Source organism: Dama dama, chromosome 31, assembly GCF_033118175.1.
Source record: "Dama dama isolate Ldn47 chromosome 31, ASM3311817v1, whole genome shotgun sequence".
Classification (NCBI taxonomy): Eukaryota; Metazoa; Chordata; class Mammalia; order Artiodactyla; family Cervidae; genus Dama; species Dama dama.
Genome location: NC_083711.1, coordinates 46753967 through 46779450, shown reverse-complemented (window position 1 = coordinate 46779450; position 25484 = coordinate 46753967). Strand labels below are relative to the sequence as shown.

Genomic DNA, 25484 nt, shown 5'->3' with positions numbered 1-25484 from the left:
TGGAACTTCGTATCTTGTTCTTTTGAGCATCGTGTTCATCTCCTGGGCTCCTCCCCATCTCTAGTCGAACCCTTCATCTCTTCCCCACTTTTCAACCTACCAAGAGGAACAGTTCCTGGTCTGTTGAGTTTTAACCACTGTTGTCTCCCAGGCAGCTCTTAATTAATCTGGGTTCTTGGTCACCATGTGCATATTGCCTTGAATATATGGTCTTGGATAAGCTTTTAGAAACTCAAATCGCCTGAGGAACTATCTATCCCTGTAACAGTAATAGAAGGCGTCTGGATATTAACTGCCTCCTGAGGTGATGCAGTAGGGAGTCAGCAGTCCACCTGAGCATCTTTGAGACAGCGATGAAAAAAGTGAACCACGATCTGATCAAGCCCTTAGCAGTTTATAGGAAATAAAGGGGCTAGAGAAACACATTCTATCAACCATAAAGACTACATGTAAGTGGCATTTTTTAAAAAAGAAAAGGAAGGAGATCAAGATAACTGGCATGCATTAGACAGATAGGTCTTCCAAAAGTAATGTGTGGACCTTGTGATTTTGTTTGGATCTTGATCCAAATTGATTGCAAGAAGACATTTTTAAGATAAGCAGAGAAGTTTTAGGGTAAGATAAGAGTAATTGGGCATACAGCAATACTCAGGAATAATTTTTTGAGGGTATGGTAACGTTATATTGGTTTGTTCAAGATCTGGTTTGTTAGAGACATTCTGAAGTTCAAACAAAATGTCTTGGATTTGTTTTTAAATAGGTCAGAGAAAAAAGTGGTAGGAAGAGGGCAGGTGAAACCAGGAGGGCTCACTGGGCACATGGGAGTGCATCTCTCTACTTTGAGGTTTTTTTGAAAATTTCCATAATGAAAGTACTTTTTATTAAAAAAAGAACACAAGAGGATTATGTATTTGGACAATAGGGTCATGCTGCTAGAGAGGAAGAGTGACATGGGAAAGAAATGGAGCATAGGTTTTAAATCACTCACCAGGTTCTCATCCCAGTCCTAGGACCTACTTGCTGGGAATCCTTTCTGCAGGGCAGAGTCATCACCTGTACTGTAGGAAGATTAAATGAAGCACTTCACAGTGCTCAGCTCTCCCTTATTTCCGTGGGCTTTGTTTTCCCTTGCTATCTCTTCACACAGGTGAGTGGGAAGATGCAGAAAGGTCAGGGGGACTGAGTGATGATTCCTGTTGGACTTGAGTTCTGCTCCACTCCACCTCCCTACCCATTCCATCTCCACCTACCATATGTCCTCTGGTCCTCCATTTGAGGAGCTGTTTGAGGTGCGGGGGTAGAAAAGTAACTTTCCTGACTAGCAGAGAAATAAAGGTCATTCAAGAAAAACTGTTTAATATTCTGATTAGGTAGATGTGCCAGGAATTACAGGATAGAAACAAATATATGTAGGCATAAGATTCCAGTGACAATGGTAAATAGTCCTGTTTTCTGTGTTACCTTTTTTCAGGGTCCCTTTTGAACAGAGGCAGCTTCAAATGAGCTGCATTTTCCTATAAATATGGTTCCTACTTTGGTATAAAGCTTAGATTTTTTTCCCCCCTGTAGGTGTTAATTTTAGGGACTTTTCTCCCCTGAGAGATGGTATTAAGGAATAATGAAGAAAAGAAAGCGAAAGGAATGCTTTCTCAAGGAATCACTTTTTAAATTGTAAATCATTAGAATGTGACTTAATTGATTAAAGCACTTTTGTTTTACATGGTTATTTTCTATTTTATTTAAAGAGTGGGCAGTAATATGTAATATTATTTAAACATATGAGTTTATTATGATACTATATAACAACTTTCTAAGTAGCTAGACTGTCCAGAAATCTTTGTGAAATTAGTGTAGTGGTACTCATTTTCACTGACAAAAAGAATGTGTTTAATGATAGAGTTAAGACTGGCTTTCCAGATCTGTTCCTTTTATAGGCAGATTTTGTTGGAATGAGAAATTTTCATTGTGGCTTTTCCATTTTGATTATTCTTTAATCCTTGATATCTGAAACATAGTGGTTGCTTTATAGTTGCCCCACAATCATAGAGGTGAAAATTAAATTCATTTGTTGTTAATCTTAACTTTTATACATATATAAATATATAACGCCAATGTTTTATTTTGGTCCATAGACATCTACTAGCATCATTTCCCTGATGGATATTGTTGATAATTAGTCCAAACGTGAAATTTAAAAACAAATATTTAAAAGAAAAACCTTTGCTTACTTGTAACCTTTTCCCTCTCTATTGTATATTTGCTTATTATTATTGTATATTGTATTATTTGCTTAAAATTTCCATTTTAAATGAACTTCTGGGGAGATGAAGGAGTTTGTGGGTAGATCTCTAAAAGAGAAGGTAAATATTTTAAAACCAAGTAGCTATTAAAGGAAAATGCATTTTGTAGAAGAAATGTAAATATGTGTCTATGTGTTCAAAGGTATATTTAAAGATATATATTCTGTCTTAAACCTTCATCCAAAGTATCTTTAAAAATTGTGTCTCTTAGATTCTTCAAATGATATTTACAAAGAGGGAAACTGAAGCCTCAGGGCTTCATCTCGTAAATGATTCTGTGTCTATTACATTTTCAGAGAAGTTTCTCTTTCTGTATTGTTTGTCTCCTTTCTCTATAAGATGCTTAGGTCTTCCTTGTTTAAGAGAAAAAGTAAATATATTCTTTCTCTTTACCATCAAACCTCTTGAAAAAGCTGTAGTGATGATACTAGGTATGCAATGATAATAATGATTTCTAATATTTTCTGATTTGTTATTCTGTAGAGGCTCAGTTTAATAATGAAAATAACTACCATGCATGCAGTGCCTGCTATGTGCCAGGAACTATTCAAATCACTTTTGTCAATTAACTTATGTAGTCTTCACAAGAACTCTTGAGATAGGTACTTTTATCACCCCATTTACTGATGAGAGAACTGCAGCCCAGAGAGGCTAAGTTGCCCAAGGTCACACAGCTGGCGGATTGCTGTGTGGAGATCAAACCTAAGCAGCCTGGCTCCAGAATTGGTGTCACTTACTCTAAGCCCTTGGCATGCTTGATTGTATTGAGTCTTGCAAGAATCCTGCTCATTATTCCCATAAAACAGATAAATAGAAGATTTTAAAAAGGTAAGCAACTTGCCCAAAGTCGTATAGGCAGAGTTGGGACTTGAATTGAGGTCTGGCTAACAGCAAAGTCCGTAACCTCAACCACTAGGCCATAGAGTAATAGATACCAGCTATTAGTAGGTACCTATTGGCAGGTATTAACAGGTATCCAGCCAGTACACGAGACACAAGAGACATGGTTTCTATCCCTGGGTTGGGAAAATCCCCTGGAATAGGAAATTGCAAACCCGCTCCAGTATTTCTTGCCTGGAAAATTCCATTAACAGAGGAGCATGGCAGGCTACAGTCCATGGGGTTGCAAAGAGTAGGACCTGACTGAGCGTACACGCATGGTGGTGGTGACATTACTCCTTAATTTTTTTACTGTGTGGTCCACTTACCGTAGGCTGTGGAAACTAGCAGCTTTCTAGTAAAGATTAACTTTTTCCTTTTAGCTATCTATTTTGAAATAACCTTGTTTTTTGGGCCATGTGGCTCATTTCCCTGATCAGGGACTAAATCTGGGCCACAAGAGTGAAAGCCCATAATCCTAACAACCAGGCCACCAGGGAACTCCCTATTTTGACATTATTTTTTCTTTGCAGCCAGTTTAAAATATTTAATAGTAGTTTCAACATAGATATTGACCAATCAAAACAAATGTCAACCCTGAAAAATCTATTTTTCTACAGTGACTAAAATATGTTAACTGATGCACATACATAAGAGAGACAAACTTTTTATACAACAAACACAACTATATGAAAGCTAACCACCCAGAGGTAATATCTGCCTTCATTAACTCGCTCGGATTTCTATTACAAATTATCCTGATCCTTATCCTTCTCTCTCTATAAATCCTAGCTGGACCTGTAACTCTTGTATTTAGCTTCAGCCTCATGGTTAATTTAACTCTGTAAACCTCAGTCAACTGACTTTTCTTTTTGAGAGCTTTGTCATTCTCTCTTTGGACAGTGTTCTCAAAAGTTTGTCATTTTGCCTTCCAAGGGGACACTGGAGATGTCTGGAGACATTTTTGGTTGTCCCACTGGGGGAGAAGGCAGTGTTACTGGCATCTAGGAGGTGCTGTTTTGTGCCCTTGAGTACATAGGACAGGCCCCAAAAGTACTGTCTGAGCCAAGTTCTCCACGGTGCTGCTTTAGATTGACAGTATCAGCTCACTGCCTCTAAGTTGGTCCTCAGGTGGTTAGTATTAAAAGAAACATTGTACACATACTGTTAATGTTAATAGTTGTTTAGTTTTATTGCATTGTGCTTAGAAAAATTGTAATATTCTACTTTATGGAACTTGCTTTTATTTTATGTATAACCTAAGATATCTTTTTTTGTGACTGTCTCATGTATGCTTGAGAGGAAGGTTTATTCTCTAATAGTAAGATATAAAGTTTAATATGCCTCCAAAGTATCTTATTATGCTGTTTAGGTTTTCATATCTTTATTTTTGTTTACTTGATCTGTTTCTACTGTCCTTTTTCTTTCGGCATATCTTTGGGTTTTTACTTTTATAAAGGTGATTGCAATGTTGTTGCATAGCTATTCATAATTATAATGTCTTCATTTTAAATCGTGACTTCTAGCATTAAAAAGTTTCTCCTTTGTCATATTTAGTACTTTTGAGTTTGCATTTTTCTTTGTCTGATATTAGTATCACATAGACACCTTCCTCCTTATCTCTTTTTACATTCATTTGCTTGGCATTCCTGTCTTTGCTCATTCCTTTCCTTTTAGCCTTGCAGAATCATTTTGTTTGGGATGTATTTCTTACATATAACATACTTGAGGGTCTCATTTTATGAACCAAATTGAAAATATTGTTTTAAAATAATTAAAGCTAAGACCTGTTTTATCTGTTTATAAAACTGTAATTTTTTTTGTCTTAATCATGTTATTTTAAGGTATAATCAGTCATGTGTTTTATATTTGCTGTGTTTATCTCTTTGTATTGTTTTCTTTTCATCTATATTTAAACTCATAAGCTTTGTAGTTTTAAGTATTACCTTCCAATTTTGCTTTTTTTTCTTTCAATTTTATGTTCTTAAATGCCTCTAATCCCACTGACTTCGTCTTTTATCTGATTTGTCTATTTTTCATGGTGTCTTTTCATTCCTACCAGTTGCCTGTAACTCCTGTCTTTTATTCATATAACATTCAGTAAACTGTTCTATTACGTTAGTGCAAAAGTAATTGTGATTTTTGCCTTGTTGACATTTACCATTTGATATTGAATACATTCTTAAGTAAATAAATATGGTTATGTTATACCTCATTTTACTACATGTCTTTCTCTGTGGTTTTTTTTTTTTTTTCTTTTGGCTAATGACTTATTGCTTGCTATGTATTTTATATGTATTTTAAACTGTGGAAATGATGTTAGACAAAAAAGCAAATTTAAGTGGTTTTCTTATATTTGAGTTCAAAATGGGTCGTAAAGCAGCAGAGGGACAACTTGCAACATCAACAACGCATTTGGCCCGGGAACTGCTAACAAACATAGAGCGCAGAGGGGGTTCAGGAAGTTTTGCAAAGAAGACAAGAGCCTTGAGGATGAGCGTAGTGGCCAGCCATCAGAAGTTGAAAATGACCAACTGAGAGCATCATCGAAGCTGATCCTCTATAATTATACGAGAAGTTGCCGAAGAACTCAATGTCGACCATTCTATGGCCATTTGGCGTTTGAAGCAAATTGGAAAGGTGAAAAAGTGGGTGCCTCGTGAGCTGACCACAAATCAGAAAAATCGTTGTTGTGAAGTGTCGTCTTCCCTTATTCTGTGCAACAATAAGGAACCATTTCTTGATCAGATTGTGACTTGCAAAGTGGCTTTCAGACAACAGCCGGCGATCACCAGCCCAGTGGTTGGACTGAGAAGAAGCTCCAAAGCACTTCCTAAAGCCAAACTTGCACCAGAAAAAGCTCATGGTCACTGTTTGGTGGTCTGTCGCTGATCTGATCCACTACAGCCTTCTGAATCCTGGCAAAACCAAGTATGCTCAGCAAATCGATGAGATGCACCGAAAACTGCAGTGCCTGCAGCCGGCATTGGTCAGCAGAAGGGCCCACTTCCTCTCCACGACAAAGCCCGACCACCTGTCGCACACCAGGGCTTCCAAAGCTGAACGGATTGGGCTGCAAAGTCTTGCCTCATTCACCATTTTCGCCTGACCTCTCGTCAGCCGACTACCACTTCTTCAAGCATCTGGACAGCTTTTTGCGGGGAAAAAGCTTCCACAACCAGCAGGAGGCAGAAAATGCTTTCCAAGAGTTTATCAAATCCTGAAGCACTAATTTTTATGCTACAAGAATAAGCAAGCATATTTCTCATTGGCAAAAATGTGCTGATTGTAATGGTTCCTATTTTGATTAATAAAGATGTGTTGGAGCCTATTTATAATGATATAAAATTCACTGTCCGAAACCGTAATTACATTTGTACCAACCTAATTCTTTCCTCTTTCCCGCCTGCTTCTTTCTTCATTTCTACTCTGACATAACAAAATTCATAACACATAGTCTGTATCATATAATATCTTAATATTCAACTCATCCAACTTTTGTCACTGTTTAAATATATTAAATGCTCACCGGCAGTCTTTTTACTTAAGTTCTGCCAATTATATCTTAAATGAATGAAGTTCATCTTTGAATAGATTGGTTCTTTAAAAGAGGCTTGAGTACAGTTATCTTGCATGTTCAGAGCTGCTTAATTTAAAATTTTTTCTTACCTTGAGTATCAGTTTGATTTTATATGTAAGGTTTTGGTTCATGTGTTCATTCTCTGAGGGTTTTGTGTTTTTTTTTTTTTCATTCTTTGAGTTTGGAAAAAAAAATGCTCTTCCATTATTGCCCGACTTTTTTATGTTATTGTTGTTGTCTTTCGAGAAGTTTGATACTAATTGAACTCTCTTGCCCTTATGAGATATTTAATCTTTGTATTGAAGCTGTAAAGATTCCTTTAAAGTCAAACAGTTTTACAAGGATATGTATTGAAGTTTATCGTCGGGTTAGTTTTCACTGTATCCAATGAGCACTTTCACTATTTAGATTCTAGAAAACTTTCTTGCATTATAGTTTATGTTATTTCTGTTCCATTTGTCTTGTGTATCTTTTCAGAATACCTTAATTGTAAGAAAACAGCCTTCTTGGCTGTTTCAGTCACAGTCACTTAAGCCACACTCTCACTGATCCTTTTTACTTTTTTCAGTTTCCTTTTCATTGTATTTGTTCTTTTCTTCAACATTTATTATCATATTTTCATTAGAATATTGTTTGTTGTGCACCTTGTAATATTTCTGACATAATTTTGTCACTGTTTTGTATTTCTTTTCTGAGATCAGCCAACTCTTTTTCTTCCCTGCTTTTTGTCCATTTCTGTTCTTAGTTTTTGAGTTTCTGTTTCGAGGTGTTTTGCCATATCCCCAGTTGCTTGTTTGAGGACATTTAATTAAGTTTAGTGTTGTGTTCCGGTTTCCTTCTGTTTTACCATCATTTGCGGGGGTTAGGGGGGTTCCATAAACTGAATTGCTGAGATTCTCATTTTTTTTCTACTTTTTTTCTTTAAATAGGTAAAGACAATGCATAAGTATTTCTGTGGACAGTGCTGGCAGTTTGCAGTAGTTTACAAGTTTTGTAGTTTATCATAAGTTCATGATAGCCCTCTTCTGTTAGTGTAGTAAATTTTTCTTTCCTACCTTTTTTTTTCCCCTCAAGAGAAGAGGCTATAGAAGAGAAGGGATTGTATATCCCTTTTTTAAAATATATATATATATATCTTGCAAGATCCTAAATTTCCTGCTGTTATTTGACTTCATCCCCATCTTTGCCGTACAGTTTCTATATCTCTCTGCTACTTTTAACCTACTTCTTCCACCAAAGTGTTTCCTTTCCAAAATTGCCCTATTCATGATTTCTTTGCTTTTGAGTTCCTCCTCTGAGGTCAGTCGTCTTACTTACCAGTGGATTTAGTTTTCAGTATTTTCTAGCTATGCGTAGGATATCTTAGATGTCTTTGTCTTCCCTGATTGGTCTTTCATTAACCTTTGCCACTTAAGTTACTTTTAGACTCCATGAAATCTCTTGATATGTTTTAGGGATTTGTGACCCTGATAAAAATAAAATAAATTTCATTCTTAGAGTTTCTTTTAAAGTTATGTTTGTCAAAAAAATTATTATTTTACAACAGTTTAAAGTATAAATTATTTCATTTCATTTGAAAGCAGTGTTATTACAATAAAATCATCACTAATATTTTACTTATGGGCAGGAATTAAAGAAGTGATCTTTAATCATAATGATTATGGGTATTTTCCATAGTAGATTTAAGAGCCATGTAAGAATTTCATGTGAGATAAAGTCCTGGTCTGTGAAAACATGATCTCAGGAAGGCTAAAGTCATCTCATATCTGTTGACCACAAAAATACATTGATTACTGTGAATTTTTTTTCATTAGAAGCTGGATGGGTACCCACATTTAACTTAGATTTGTTCCTAATGCAGAAGCATCATACGAGGTTGGTTGTTGCATTGGAAAGTACAGAGGCCACATGCATTTCAAAAGACCTTAGTGAATCTTTGTACCCTAAAATGGTCAAGCTGATTTGTGGACTAGAACAGAGAAATGCTAAAGCTTTGTCTCTGTAAATGGTGTCCTTCAGAATGTTTTTTCTAATGTTTTGAGACAGGTTAGTGAGGAATTGACCCCTGTCTCATTTCTCATTGTCATTCAACTGGATAAAACTAGGCCATGTGATGCTGACCCTACCTAAGAACTCCTATTTGTAAACCCTTACAGGAAAATATTAAAAAGTCTTTGACATCTTGTAAGTGGTAAAAAGTTTACTTTTCCAGAAAATCTTTGAAAGAAATTTCATGGTATGCTGTGTGTGTCTCACCTGTGATGCTTGGCAGCACTTTTGGTTTTGCTGAAGTCCACAGTTATGACTCATTGCTCTTCACATTAGTGTACGTGGTGTGAGAAAACTCTGCCAGCTCCTGAAAGAAGCTGTCAACTTAATAAGAGCCAGGGCCTTGAGTCGTTTACCTTTTCTGAGTATGGAGCTTTCCTCTATCCAGAAATGTGCTGCTTTTCTAGAGAAAAAGTCTTGTAGTTCTCAGTTCGGGTAGAAAGTTTCACAAAAGAGAAGGAAAGCCTACTTAGAAAAATTTGATGAGGAAGGTTGGTATTGCTTTGCAGACATTTTGATCCACATGATTGCGATAAAATTTTCAGTCAGGACCCTTTAAGGGTCACCATCATGGGAACTGATAAAAACTTGGGTGCTCTTTTGTCCATGTTGCCATTATGAAAGAGAATATTGGAGGAGGCAACTTTTCTTATAATCAGAGAAATGTAAACGTTTTAGAACTAAGTATATGACCTCCCTTACTCTTGGATTGGTTGAAAACATAGCTTTTAATATAGTGCTGTGATGAAATTTGTCATTTTTTTAATATTGAGGCTGTAATAACTGGCATAGCTCACTTTAAGTAGCAGTGTGGAAGCAAATGTTAAAAATCACTCTAAAAATTCACTCTTAAATATTTTAAAAGATAGAAGTTGTTATGTTAGGAAAATGTTTATTGCAATATTATTCACTGTGTAGAAAAATCAGAAGCAAGCTAACTTCTGACAATAAGGAAATTAAGATATATCCACTATATGAATAACCCTTTTTGGCTGTTATTAATTGTTTGCTGTGAATGTTCTCTCACCTAGCTTTTGGTGAACATTAATGCACATTTCTGTATCTAGGAGAGGAATTGCTGGTTCCCTGAGTGTCCATATGGTCAGCTTTGGTAGATATTGCCAAGAGCCTCTGTGGTAGTGCCATTCCACACCCGCCACCAATGTGGGAGAGTTCTAGTTATTACTCTCTATTTTTTTCTTTTATCACACTTCTAGTGTGTATGAACTGATATCATGTTGTAGCTTTGCCTTATCTAATGGCTAATGATATTGTTCTCTCTTCATGTGTTTATTAGCCATTGAATATCTTTTGTGAAGAATCTTGAAGTTTTTAATGCATTTTTTCTATTGGATGATTATTTTATTTGTAGGGGTTCTTTTATATATTCTGGTTATGGGTTCTTTTTAGATATAAATGTTACAAATATTCTCTCTTTCTATAGCTTTTCTTTTTGTTCCTTTATATTGGTATCTTTTGATAAGCAAACATTAATTTTAACTTAATTTTAACATTCACATTAATTTTTTTTCATGATTAGTATTAATACTTTTGCATTCTCTTTTAAAATCTTTGCCCTCTTACAGGTTATGAAGATGTTCTCAGGGTTTGCCTTTAAATGCTTTTAATTTTTCCCTTCTGCACCTTTAAACCCTCAATCCATCCAGATAGTTCTTTGTGACTGTGTGAAGGAAGATAAAGATCTCAAGGTCCATTTTCTCACATGAACCTTATTCATCTTAAAATGTGCAGATACTGGATCTGTCATTTAGTCATGAACAAAATAATGCTGAAATAGCTACTTTCCCTTGAAATCAAAATGAGCAATGACTAAGTAGTCCTAATCTTTCCTTCTTTAGAAGGAAAGGCAAATCCATTCTTAGTGATATTACTGAGTCCCTTTTAAACATAGTAATTTGTCCCTCCCCACCTCTCTCTCCCCCGTTTGGTAACCATAAGTTTGTTTACTGTGTCTGTGAGTCCATTTTGTAATGAATTCATTTGTATTATTTTTTAGATTCCCTGTATAAATGATATCATAGATTTGTCTTTGTTTGACTTAGTTCTCTAGGTCCATCTATGTTGCTGCAAATGGCAATGTTTTGCTTTTTATGGCTGAGTAATATTCCATTATGTATGTCTGTGTGTGTGTATATATATATGTATGTATATGTGCATGTATATGTATATATATATATGTATATATACCACATCTTTCTTTTATCCTTTCATTTGTTGATGGATAGTTAGATTGCTTCTGTATCTTGATTGTTATAAATAGTGCTTTGTGAACACGGGGCGGGGGTGGGTACACATGTCTTTTCAAGTTAGAGTTTTTGTCTTTTATGGATATATTACCAGGAGTGGGATTGCTGGATCGTACGATAGCTTTATTTTACCGTTTTCCATAGCAGCTACACCAGTTTACATTCCCATCAGCAATATAGGCGAGTTCCCTTTTCTTCACGCCCTCTCCAACATTTATTATTTGTAGAATTTTGATGATGGCATCAAAGGTGTGAGATGATACCTCATTTCTCTAGTAATTAGCAGTGTTGAGCATCTTTTCATGTGCCTGTTGGCCATCGGAATGTCTTCTTTAGAGAAATGCCTGTTTAGGTCTTCTGTCCATTTTGATTAGGTTATTTTTCACAATTGACTTCTGTATATCAACCTTGTGACCTTAGCTCCCTTACCAGTTCTGGTTTGGGTGGTGGTGGTGATAGAGGTGAATTATTTAGCATTTTCTACTCACATGATAATGTATAGTCTTTGAAAATGATGTCTATGGGAAGTACACATTACTCTCGTTAAAGTGATTTGGTGGTGGCTTAGTCACTAAGTCGTGTCCGACTCTTGCGACCCCATGGACTGTAGCCCACCAGGCTCCAGGCAAGAATACTGGAGCGGGTTGCCATTTCCTTCCCCAGGGGATCTTCCTGACCCAGGAACTGAACCCGGGTCTCCTGCGTTGCAGGCAGATTCTTTCCCAACTGAGCTACGAGGGAAGCCCGTAAAGTGATACGGCTCAACTTAAAGTATTTTTAGAACTTTTTATTCAGAATTTGTTAAAGTTACCTTGTGCATAAGAAAACTCATTTTTATTTTTATTAGTTGTTGGTGCAATATCTTTTCTTTCAATTATTTTCTTTTCTTCCCTTTTATCTTAATAAACTTAGATCTGTTCTGAGGGAAGATCTGTTATTTTTCACATGTCTGTTAGACCTTAAAGAGTAAAAGTTGCTAGGCAGTTAGATATATGCTTCTGAAGTTCAAGGAAAAGGCTATATAGAGGCGTGAATGTGAATGGTCATGTCATAGTTAAAACTGTGGGACTGAACATGACAGAAGGGGTTGACAGAAGTCTAACAATTATTGGAAGAAAACTTGAGAAGATCTGTAAAAGTTTGGAGGGGTCCCTGTGCTCAGGAATCTAGGGGCACCCTATGGGAAACATGTTAAGAATACCACTGATTAACCATTGGTTCATTTATGAGCCACTTGCCTACATGAAATACTTTAAGTTATTTTTTTTTAATTCCTTGTCACTGTTTTAATTCCTTGTCACTTGTGTTTCACAGGGAATTGAGTCATTATAAGTCAGTGATGTCTGAATACACTGTTTTTCCCTTTGAGTCATATGAACAGTTTATTACTTGCTGTTTTTTTGTTTTTTGTTTTTCTTTCCAGAGTAATATTCTAGTCATCATTTTAGATTAATGTAATACCTAGTTTGTTCAGCTTGGTGTACTATTATGATTCTGTTACCTACATCGTAAATAATGTTGATTTTATGAATCATACCAAATATCTGCTTTTCTTTCATCCTAGGCAAATACTGTGGTCTGGGGTTGCAAATGAACCATTCAATTGAATCAAAAAGCAATGAAATCACAGTGCTGTTCATGAGTGGAATTCACGTTTCTGGACGAGGATTTTTGGCTTCATACTCAATTATAGAAAAGCAAGGTAATTTTCACCTTATATGATGATTCTCACGTTTTACAAATTCTGAAAACAGAAATGCAGTATTTTCTTTGAGTACCTGTTATCTGAGATTGGAATAGCGTAGGAAGGTTGAACAGTTTATAACACATACATAAATCTGACAAATAAAATTAAATCAGTTTCAGAATTTTAAAAATTAAGTATATTAACTTTTCATAAAGTTCTTTTGTATACTTACCTTTCCTTAGCATAAGAAATACTGATTTTTCCACTTTTATAAGATTGGAGCACAAGCAATAACTTTTAAAAAATCTGTCAGTTGCTGAAATGATCAATTTAAAGCTTTATTATCCACAGGTTACCGCTTCATCTTACTGTGTTAAAAACCATATTACCATTCTTTCCTAAGAAGCGTGTTGCATACCATCAGGGGTAATGGGGAAAGTGCTCTCTGAGACACTGCAAAATAAGCATGAGATGTTTTCTAAATTGTTGATGTTTACAATATGAAGGGGGAATTAAAAACAAGACTATTAAGTGGAATAGAATGGAAAATTAACTCAAATCTCTATAAGCTAAAATGCAGGACTTGAATGAAATCTCTCCCAAGTTTTGGTCACTGTAGCATTCGTTCATTCCCCTCTGCCATTGGGTTCTTGTGGTGAGAAAAATTTTTTTAATTTTATTAATACAAGGGCATATGAAAGAAATCATTTAAAGTAGAAAATTGATAATTATTTTGATAGTCAACAATGACTTAACTAGGTTGGCCATTTAAAATTAAAAATTAGCCTCTACTTTATGTTGTGTAAATGAGAAAATTGTTGAGAACCTCCTTGGTGTGAGAATGTCTGGGAATGAATGGGCCTGGGAATGATTCAGGGCAGTGCCAGCTGTTCCTTCTCGGCTGCGGTGGGTTTGAGATACACTCTGTGCCTCATTAAAAGTTGCATTAAGAGGATAAGAGAGGGGAGCGGCTGTGTGTAAAGGAAGGTCTGCTTCCCCTTAATCTCTAAGCTATGGGAAAAGGTGTGATAGAATCCCTCAGAGTGAAAAAGAAAGCTCATTTGAATGGAATAATGGGAAGAAATGAGCTGGAAATGTTGTGCTAAATAAACAGTTAATGTATTTGACAGAACAAGGAGACTAAGGCAGTGGGGTGTTGTAGAAGGGGCACTGGGCATCTGGAATCAGAGCTTGTCTTGTGCCAGGTACCAGCCAGGGGACCTCTGACCGGTCATGTCACCGCGGTGAGCTTCATCTGCAAGTGGGTTAGTTGTGAGGACTAAATCTAATAATGTATGTTTAGTGTTTTAGGCCCACATCACAGTAGGCAGAAAACATGTTAGTTTCACCCTTTCACTACTGTACAAACACGTATCTCGTTTTTTCCCACTGTCCACCCTCCCACTATCAAGAGAGTAAGGTGGAAAACAGAGTGAAATGATAAGCTTCCTATCCTTTTCAGTTTTACTTTGTGAAAGTCTTGGGTTATTGGGTGAGAGGATAGAAGATAATTAGCTGCTTATTCTCCTTAAGTTTCTTGTCGCAGGGTCAGTTTAAATTATTTATTCTGCATTTTCCTGTTTTCCCCTTTCTCTGTTATTCATTGAATTAAAAGTTTCTGGAAAATAAGTATCTCCTCTTTAAAAAAAAAAAAAAAGTTTCTTACATTGGATATTTAAATTACGGAGCTTTTGATCCAAAGGGACCTGAATGTCCTACGTTAGAGTTTCTTAAGAACTTCCAGTCCTCTCAGATACCAGAAACAGTGTCTTGTAGACGTGTATACATCTGTGCTAAACTTCAAATAGCTGTGTCACTATTTTAGATGAATCTTCAGTTCCAAAGAATTTTTGAAATATCCACCGTAATCTGGAACTTCTTTATAGTAGCAGTGTCCAAAGTCATAATCATCTTGGGAAATCCTCATTTCACAGCTCACTCCTGGACTTTTTCTTAATGTTTTTTGTGCGTTCTTGCCCATCCATCAAGCATTTGTTTTATTTGAAGTGAATTGGCTAAATTCAAGAGAGCACTGGTTGAATCTCATATTACTTCTTCTTGGGTGGCCTTTCAGACATAATTTCTTGTAATGACTTGTTCATTTGAAGGCTGGTTGGCTTTGGTTTAGAGTCTCAGTTTGTTTCCATCCAGGAAACCTAGCTGCCACACTGAATTCCATGAATATTTTCAAGGAACATCACATGTCCCAGCTTGATAACCTGGTTGAAGGTTGAGAGTATTTGGGAATGCAAAAGTGGTGAAAACCTTGCTTTACTGGCTTCCTCATGTGTTAAAGTGTCACAAAGACTTGTTAATGTTATAGTGTGATATGTTATTGATAGAGTCATGATTTTGTATGAGACAGATTACTTTTCGTTACTTCTTACAGGAGCCCATTGCAAAATTATATTCCCTTTAGTGCCTTTTTTCCTGCCATATTCCTGGCACTGGGAAGACAGCAGTAAATGAGACAGAGGCAATCACACCTTCATAGGATTTGCAGTACAGGGTTGGAAAAAGGCATTAGACATGTGGTTGTTTAATTGCAGTTACAATAAGCGTGATGAAGGAAACATTCAAACAATAAGAGGCCAGAGGGTACGGGTAGTAGGAGATAGATGAAGATTAAAGCTCTCTTGAAGAAACCACTCCTGAGCCCAGAACCAAAGGATTAATTGGAGATTCCAGACAAACAAGGACAAACACTGTAGGGAGAACAGCAGATGCAAAGGCCTTAGTGGGGGAAGGAACTTTGAAGGAACTGGAGAAACAGCCAGCTCAGCTGAGGTGAAGTGAATGAATAGAAAGTCCGTCACGTTATTCAGGACCTTGTGGCAGATGTAAGGGTTAGAGTTTTATCCAAAAAAAAAAATTGCATGGAAGCTATTAGAGCAGAGGAGTGATATGATTGGATTTATGTTTTTGCATTTCCTTGATCTGTAAAGAATGGACCAAAGAGAAGGAAAAATAATTGTAAGGAGGCCAGTTAAAAGGCTGTTCAGAGGACTCTGGATCAGAGATGATCAAATTAAGAGATCTTGTTTGGGAAGATCCCCTGCAGGAGGGCATGGCAACCCATTCCAGTATTCTTGCCTAGAGAATCCCATGGACAGAGGAGCCTGGCAGGCTGTAGTCCATGGGGTCACAAAGAGTCAGCCTAGAAGGAAGTGATTTAGCATGCATGCATACGATGCATGTTATAAAAGTAGCTCCGGGATTAGGCCAGATTCTAATCTAATTCTTTTTAAAGACTTTTGAACCAGGCGTGTCTTTTCCAGGGAAACATTTCAAAGAGTTAGTATTCAGTCTGCACAAGTTCATGTTGAAGTAAGAGGCTCTGGACACAAAGAAGCCTCTTGGGTAAGGCGCTGAGTTGCTGTGGTGTGTTGGGCTCTGCACCTGGTGTCCTCTTCCCTTCAGGGTCTAATTTTTATAACTTTGTGGTCTTATTCCTCTTTGTTATTTTTAAAATCTTTCAGCAGAAGTTTCCAGTCTTTCCCATTACCAGTTACCACTTTTAATTTTCACCTGTAAATGTCATTGTTTGAAAGATTTTATCTACCAATGAAAGGAAGTTTCCCTGTTTCCACTGAGTAACATAGAAAGACGGAAAAATATATGAATCAGCACTTCAGTGATAATTAGAAGATTGGTGGTTCTACTCTGACTTGGCATGTATGTTAAGTCACTTCAGTCATGTTCGACTCTTTGCAACCCTATGGACTGTAGCCCTCCAGTCTCCTCTGTCCATGGGATTCTCCAGGCAAGAATACTGGAGTGGGTTGCCATTTCGTCTTCCAGGGGATCGTCCCAACCTAGGGATTGAACTAGACTTTCTGAAATTGAAATTCTTATCTGACAGTTGAAGGGATTCCCTGGTTGCTCAGGCAGTAAAGAATCTGCCTGCAATGCAGGAGACCAGGTTTCAATCCCAGGTCTACAAGATCCCCTGGAGAAGGAAATGGCAACCCACTCCAGTATTCTGGCCTGGAGGAGTCCATGGACAGAGGAGCCTGGCAGGCTACAGTCCATGGGGTTGCAAAGAGTCAGACATGACTGAGCAACTAACACTTTTTCCTTTTCTGACAGTTGAAGATGTTCGTGGATTCTGAGGTATCCTGGGGTTAGAAGTTCTGTAGAGAGAACTCCTTATTACTGCTGGTCTTACCGAGAGAGGCACAGCCAGCCTTGCACAGGTCCAGATGCACTTAGATCTTTTAATCCAGAATGATAAATGATGCTGACATTTTTATCCTAAAATGTAAATGTAAAAAACAACATTTACCACAGGACTTGAAAATAAAATAAATTTTATAGATGAGTGCTCTCAATTCCTAGTTTTGAATCTGTTCAACATTAGCTGGTTTCTAAGTAAAGCTCAACATTTCTGGGATGACTCTGGGCAATAATTTTTTAGGTAATTTTAGTTACTGAATAATGAGCTCAGAAGACATCCACATTTGCATCAATAACTTCAGGTCTTTTAAGGCAGCCTCTCTTTGTTATGTGCCATCAATTAGCTGTCTGTGTGTGTGACTCTGTGTGTACACATATCTAGGTACATGGCCAGCTGAAAAGTGATATTCTGATATTCCTTTTTTAGAACGTGAATTATCACTTAAAAAGTAATGTTAAAGCTTATTACTTCAGATTTCATCAATCCAGAGTTTTATAGTGGTCAAAGTTTGCCTTTTTTTTTTTTTTTTCTTAGAAAGAAACAGGAGCTAGTTTAAAATTTCATGTGAAATAAAGTAATCCAGTGAAGATATATTAACATATTCCCTAAGTGGAATTCATAAACACTTGTTTATTCATTGTCCGCCAACACCTTTGAATCTGATGACAGTGTGCGTAAGGCTTGGGAACAGCTGAGCCTGGCAAATATTCCCACTTGACAGGGTTATTGTTGCTATATGTTAGATTATTTTTAGAATTAACAGCAATTGTATAAAAAGTTTTAATTGCTACATTCTTTAACTACATTTTTTTTTTTCAGATATTTTCCATTTCTTCCATCTTACATCAGATTGTATTAACTTATAAATAAAACATAGGGGCAGAATAGAGAGCTCCTTTCTAACAGAGTCCAGATTTCTGTAACTGGTTGTTGTTGTTTTTTTTTCCCTGCTTGGCATCTTTTTGGTTTTGAAAATAGAGCATGAATTCCTTGGATTGTTTGCTACCTTAACTGCACAGTAATTTTATAGGATCCTTTCTGTTTTGAGGACTGTGTTAGCTGCGTTTCTGTTTTTAGTTTTTCTGTTGTGTACCTAGTTTCTGTTGTATCTGGCAAGCAGTTTAAAACTTTTAAACTATTCAGTAAGATTTCATTAATGAAGTCTCAATTTACATGCATATTTTAAACTTTGTCCTTGTACACAAATCAGTGTGCATGGTGTTTGTGTGTACACATGCAGAAAAATACATGTATTTTGTTGTCAGTTTGTAGAACAAAGGTGCTGATGAATAAAGTTTTTACCAGTTTCGCAGAGAAAGAGCATTTATAAACAGAATTAGTTTGTTAAGATGGTGTAACCCAAAGAGGCAGTTTATCTTTGTAAGATAAAGTTTATTTCAAGCTGACAGATAACCTGAAGAGCACCTTGATGATTTTAAGTGTTTTCTAGGTGGTTTGGGTTTTGTTTTTGTTTTTTTTTCTTTTTAGTAAGTTAGAAGTGCTTTGAAGGGGCTGCGTATGTATTTGTGCTGACTTGTGCCATCCAGGGGACAAATTCATTCACTACTACTCTTACTAGATATTATGAGTGTCCTCGATACTAGATTACAAAAGAATTTTAATGTCTTATAATTTTTAATATTTTAAATGTCTTTTATATTTTAATATACAATGTCTTATGTTATTTTAACATGTCTTATAATGTCTTTTAATATGTCTTATAATTCATTTTTTAGTATAGAGGCATTTAGGTGTGAAGAGGATTTGATTTATCCATAAGTAGTTTGTGGTCTATTCAACTGTATCACTTACTGCTTAGGCAGCTGAGCCATGCCTACATTGTCTGTTTAAAAACTTTTTTTTTTTTTTTTTTAATATTTCCATCTGAGAAAATTTTCCCTGAGCTCCTGTTGTGGACTCAGCTTCCATAGATGGTGATGTATTAATAATCTTTCTAGGAGAAACTTAAGATTTACTCTACTCTCAGTATGCTAAAGGAAATTAGATGTAAAATACTACATGAGTTATCTCCCACTTAGTAAATATTAGTTACTAATGTCAGACTCTCAATCATGATAAATTACATTTTATGATACATGTAAATTTCCCTGACACTGCATTGCAGATTGTACAAATCAGTGCCAGGTTCCTATTGTGGAAAGAAGGAATCATGCCCAAGGTCACACAATAACACTGACACGAGAATCTAGTAGAAAGGTGAACCTTGTCCCTGGTACTGTAGCTCTTGAATGAAGTGACTGACTGTACACCTACAATGCAAGGTTGCTGACAGAGTGAGAGTTGGAAAGCATGGTGTCATGTCCCTTCAGGCTCTGGGGGGTTTGTTATTTAAAAGAGTTTCAGAGCAAATAAAGGAGGAGAATCTGTAGGTCTACATTGTCTTACTTCATGTATTTTCTTCCTTTTGGTAAATAAATATAATTAGTTATAGTGCTTTATGCTTTGTTGAAAGAAAAGTGAAAGTGTTAGTCAATCAGTCATGTCCAACTCTTTGTGACCCCATGCCAGGCTCCTCTGTTCATGGGATTTCCCAGGCAAGAATACTGGAGTGAGTTACCATTTCCTACTCCATGCATTCTTGAGTTAGAATAAATACAGGCAGTCAAGTATCCCTTCCCTCAGGAGTAAATGGCTTCAAGTGGACAAAACTTATACCCTGCAGCTAATGTAGTTCACATTATACTCTTGTGATAGATACTAACACCGCTGAGAGTCTTTTCCAATATATTCAAGATCACAAAGCTGACTATTAATTGGAGGAAAATCTAAATCTCTTTCACAGTCTGTAGTCTCAGGAATAACCAGTGCTGTCAATCAAAAATATTTCTAAGTTGGTAACCAATATGCTGATATTTTTATTGTATATGAACTTATAAAATATTTATCATATTTTCATAGTATTTTATGTGGATTAGCATTAGATATCATGTTTTTAAAAAATATTTCATGAAATAATTATGAAGCTCCCAAGCCTATTCAGTTATTATGTATTGGGAAAATTTTAATTGTACTTAAAGAAAGGCCTGTGCATAGGATATCAATTGTGGCTCATAGTGATATTGCCAACTAAGTCAGAGCTGTCTTAGGAAATCTGATGTTGATGTCTTTGTTAAGAAAACCCAGAATCTGTCATCCTGTTATTGAATATTGGCTCACCTTTTTATTTTTTTTTTTTAATTTTCTCATGCTCTTCCTCACAATCACATTATCTTCCCTTCAAAACTCCACTGACCCTCTCCTCCTCTGTAAAGCCTTCTGAGGTTAAGGAAGGCAGATGTTACAGCAGCTGTCCGTGTAGACATTATGATCACACTCACTTCGGGGTGGACCCTGCTGCTAAGACCAGTGTAGAGTCTGCCCTGTAGACCCCACCCATCCTTGGGCCCTGCAAGGAAAAGAGGGATTGAGTGCCGTGGGCTTTGGAAGAATCCCTGTGGACATCCTCCTTGCTACTGCTGCTCCTCTGTTGTCCAGAGCACCAAGATGAAGTACGCCAGATGTTTGGTGTTTTGTGTAGTAATATGTATGTTACAAATATTCTTTTGTATGTATTAAGGATTAAAATTACAAAAAAAAAAAAATTCCCATGCAGAAGCTCTTAGCGAACAGAGTGAATTATATCCTGCTGTTCACTGTGAACATGCTACTGATTTCCTGGTGTTGTCAGACATGGTAAAGTGGATCCAGCATAATTGATATGACAATGAGTGCTTTATTAGTGCTTCTTCTTACAATCATTATTGCCTAACTGTTACGTGTGTGTACTCAGTTGTGTCTGACTCTTTGTGACCCCATGGACACAAGAGATACCTGGAGTAACAGTCACATTTGGCCTTGGAGTACAAGATGAAGCAGGCAAAGGCTAACAGAGTTCTGCCAAGAGAACGCATTGGCCAGAGCCAACACACTGTTCCAACAACACCAGGGACGACTCTACACATGGATATCACCAGAAGGTCAATACCAAAATCAAATTGATTATGTTGTTTTCAGTCAAAGATGAAGAAGCTCTGTACAGTCAGCAAAAACAAGGCCAGGAGCTGATTGTGGCTCAGATCATGAATTCCTTATTGCCAAATTTAGACTTAAATTGAAGAAAGTAGGGAAAACCACTAGACCATTCAGGTATGACCTAAATTGAATACCTTATGACTATACAGTGAAAGTGACAAATAGATTCCAGGGATTAGATCTGATAGAGTGCCTGAAGAACTATGGATGGTGGTTCGTGACACTATACAGGAGGCAGTGATCAAGACCATTCCCAAGAGGAAGAAATGCAAAAAGGCAAAATGGTTGTCTGAGAAAGCCTTACAGATAGCTGAGAAAAGAAGAGAAGCGAAAGGCAATGGGGAAAAGGAAAGATATACCCATCTGAATGGAGAGTTCCAAAGAATAGCAAGGAGAGATAAGAAAGCCTTCCTAAGTGATCTGTGCAAAGAAATAGAGGAAAACAATAGAATGGGAAAGACTAGAGGCCTCTTCAAGAAAATTAAAGATACCAAGGGAACATTTCATGCAAAGATGGGCTCAATAAAGGACAGAAATGCTATGGACCTAATAGAAGCAGAAGATATTAAGACGAGGTGTCAAGAATACACAGAGGAACTATACAAAAAAGATCTTCATGACCCAGATAACCATGGTGGTGTGATCACTCTCCAAGAGCCAGACATGCTGGAATGTGAAATCAAGTAGGTCTTAGGAAGCATCACCACGAACAAAGCTAGAGGAGGTGATGGAATTCCCATTGAGCTTTTTCAAATTCTCAGAGATGATGCTGTGAAAGTGCTGCACTCAATATGCCAGCAAACTTGGAAAGCCCAACAGTAGCTGCAGGACTGGAAAAGGTCAATTTTCATTCCAATCCCAAAGAAAAACAACGCCAGAGAATGTTCAAACTACTGCACAACTACACTCATCTCACATGCTAGCAAAGTAATGCTCAGAATTCTCCAAGCTAGACATCAAAACACTACATGAACTGTGAACTTCCAGATGTTCAAGCTGAATTTAGAAAAGGCAGAGGAACCAGACATCAAATTGCCAACATCTGCTGGATCATCAAAAAAGCAAGAGAATTCAAGAAAAAAATGTCTGCTTCCACTTATTGATAGCCAAAGCCTTTGACTGTGTGGATCACAGCAAACTGTGGAAAATTCTTCAAGAGATGGCAATACCAGACCACCTGACCTGCCTCCTGAGAAATCTGTATGCAGGTCAAGAAGCAACAGTCAGAACCAGACATCGAACAACAGGCTGGTTCCAAATTGAAAAAGGAGTACATCAAGGCTGTATATTGTCACCCTGCTTATTTAACTTATATGCAGAGTACATCATGCAAAATGCCGAGCTGGATGAAGCACAGGTTGGAATCAAGATTGCCAGAAGAAATATCAATAACCTCAGAAATGCAGATGACATTACCCTTATGGCAGAGAGTGAAGAACTAAAGAGCCTCTTGATGAAAGTGAAAGAAGAGAGTGAAAAAGCTGGCTTAAAACTCAACATTCGAAATACAGAGATCATGACATCCAGCCCCATCACTTCATGGCAAATAGATGGGGAAACACTGAAAACAGTGGCAGACTTTATTTTGGGGGGCTCCAAAATCACTGCAGATGGTGACTACAGCCATGAAATTAAGAGACACTTGCTCCTTGGAAGAAAAGCTATGACCAACCTAGACAGCATATTAAAAAGCAGAGACATTACTTTGCCAGCAAAGGTCCCTAGGCAATGCTGTGGGTTTTCCATTAGTCGTATGTGAATGTGAGAGTTGGACCATATAGAAAGCTGAGCACTAAAGAATTGATACTTTTTTTTTAATTGATAATTTTGAACTCTGGTGTTGAAGAAGAATTGAGAGTCCCTTGGACTGCAAGGATCAAAGCAGTCAATCCTAAAGGAAATCAGTTCTGAATATTCATTGGAAGGACTGATGCTGAAGCTGAAGCTCCAGTACTTTAGCCACCTGGTGTGAAGAACTGACTCATTCGAAAAGACCCTGATGCTGGGAAAGATTGAAGGCAGGAGGAGAAGGACAGAACAGAGGATGAGATGGTTGGATGGCATCACCACCAACTCAGTGGACACAAGTTTGAGCAAGCTTCGGAAGTTGGTGATGGACAGGGATGCCTGGTGTGCTGCAGTGCATGGGGTCGCAGAGTTGGACATTACTGAGGGACTTAACTGATTATGCATGTGTGTTCAGTCATGTCAGTCTCTTTCTGACCCCTTGGACTGTAACCTGCCAGTCTCTGTCCGTGGGATTCTCCAGGCAAGAATACTGGAGTGGGTTGTCATTTCCTCCTCCAGGGGATCTTCCCAACCCAAGGATGGAACCCGCGTCTTCTTGCATCTCCGGCATTGGCAGGCAGATTCTTTTACCATTATGCCACCTGGGAAACCCACTGCCCATATGCTGTACTTGGAATGCATACCTTTAATTAGCACAGTTCAGAAGCCTTCAAGTTATCTTTGACTCTTTGTCTCAAACCTCACAACCGTCAACCACCTCTGAATGTATATGTACATATTTATCAGCGTCAGACCTTACTGTGATTTTTATTTTTATATCCCTGATAGCTAATCATGTTGAATGTCTTTTTAGGTGCTTATTGGCCATTTGGTATATCTTCATTGGAAAAACGTCTATTCAGATCCTTTGATCCTTTTAAAATTTAGTTTTCTTTTTAGTGTCTAGTTGTAACAATTCCTTGTGTATTCTGAATACTAGATTCTTACCAGATACATGATTTACAAATATTTTCTGTTATTCTTTGACTTATCTTTCTTTTTCAGGATAGCATTCTTTGAAGCATAACAGTTTCAAATTTTGGTGAAATCAGTTTATTTGCTTATGTTTTTGGTGTCATGTCTAAGAAGCCATTGCTTAAGGCAAAATTAAGATTTATGCCTATATTTCCTTCTAAGTATTTTATATTTTGAGGTCTTGAATTTGACTCCACCTTGAGTTAACTTCTGTGTATGATCTGAGATAGGGGTTTCGTTTCCTTCTTTTGTATGTGGATATCCAGCTGTCCTAGCACCATTTCTTTAAGACATTTTTGCCCCCTTTAAGTTGTCTTGGCACCCTTGTTGGAATCAATTGACTGTAAGTTTGAAGATTTATTTCTGGACCCTCAGTTCTAGTTCTGTTCCATTCATTATGATAACTTCCTACGTTGCTATGTGAAGTCTTTCCTGAGTCAGATGGTTTTCTTTGAGCTGTATTCATCTTGCCCAGGCTGCATACTTATTAACTAGGAGCCTTAGAGTAATAGTGATTTTCTGGAATGCTCTTTACTTGGGAAATGCTTTCTAGAAAAACACATTTTAAAACTTACCAGTTCTCTGCTTCATTGATATTTTCTTTGCCTTTGTGCAGTTGTAAAGGTCAAAATCTCTAAATCAGACTTTCTTTGTCTGTTTTCTTGACTCTGCTTATAGCTTTCTGTTCTGAATTCATGTTTTCCTCCTAGGGAGCTCTTTTGAGCCCCCAGGGAATTTGAGAGTGAGATCACGTGAGTTACATACATTTGAGCATAATCTGGACTTTCAGCACTGCATGGACTTTTACTATAATAAAGCCCAGCTTTGATCAAGTATATCCATCGTTGACTAGCATCCTGGCATGTGGCCTGAAGCTAACAGGGCCAGCTGGCAGTCTTCTTGTGACTTGAATACCATGCTGGACCACACAGGTACCTTTTCATCCCAGACTATTAATCTTAGAAGTTCACTTGCTAATCTTAGAAGCTGGAAACTCTCTTGGTGGAGCAGGAAAGTGGAAAATAAATTTCTTGTTGAGGCTGTGTAAAGATTGCCTTGAATAGCTATAAAGTGCAGGTAATTCAATTTGTCAGCTTTTCCCAGTCAGTCAACCAGGTGGTCGTTAAACTCCAGCCAGGCATGTATCCTCTCAAACTCCTTAAACACAGATTCAACTTAATCGTTATTCAAGTACCTCTGGTATGTAAATACTAATCCATATACTCACTCTCAAAATACCACTTTCCTGTTAGTTTAACAGTTATTATGCTCTAGTTCCTTCAAGATACATAGCAGTTGGATAATAAATACATAATTTTTCTTCAGAATTGTAAAATAGAATACTCGGTTATTTTGTGCTCTCTACTGATTTAACAGATATCTGTACCCCTGCATTGTGCTGGGAAGCATGTGAAGCATTACTTCTGTCAGTGTTTTGGGTGACCTCATCATTCACATTGTATGTGAAATCTCACCTTTTTGATTGGCTTACGACCGTCTTCTAGGTTTTCCTCCTGCGGGTTAGTCTTATGATTGGACTTAGCCAAACATGTTAGCAGTCAAACATTTATTTTTCCATTTATTCAGTAAATGTTGGTAGAAAGCCTCCTCTTGAAACGCTGTATGCTCTGGTAGTTGCTGACGATACAAAGATAGAGACCAACAGCCTTAGTCTCTACACATAAGATGATGTTGCTTCTACCTCTAGAATTGCAACAGACCTTTCTTACATAAGACTGCGAGAATGTAT

General features: G+C 37.1%; 1 protein-coding gene across 1 annotated transcript in view; it reads left to right on the top strand.

Annotated features, from left to right (window-relative positions):
- Positions 1 to 25484, top strand: part of DCBLD2 (discoidin, CUB and LCCL domain containing 2) — a 74132-nt gene that overhangs the window by 22504 nt on the left and 26144 nt on the right. Inside the window, exon 3 of the mRNA XM_061134056.1 lies at positions 12640 to 12777. Coding sequence (XP_060990039.1) covers positions 12640 to 12777 — 138 coding nt within the window. The remainder of the gene's footprint in view (positions 1 to 12639; positions 12778 to 25484) is intronic.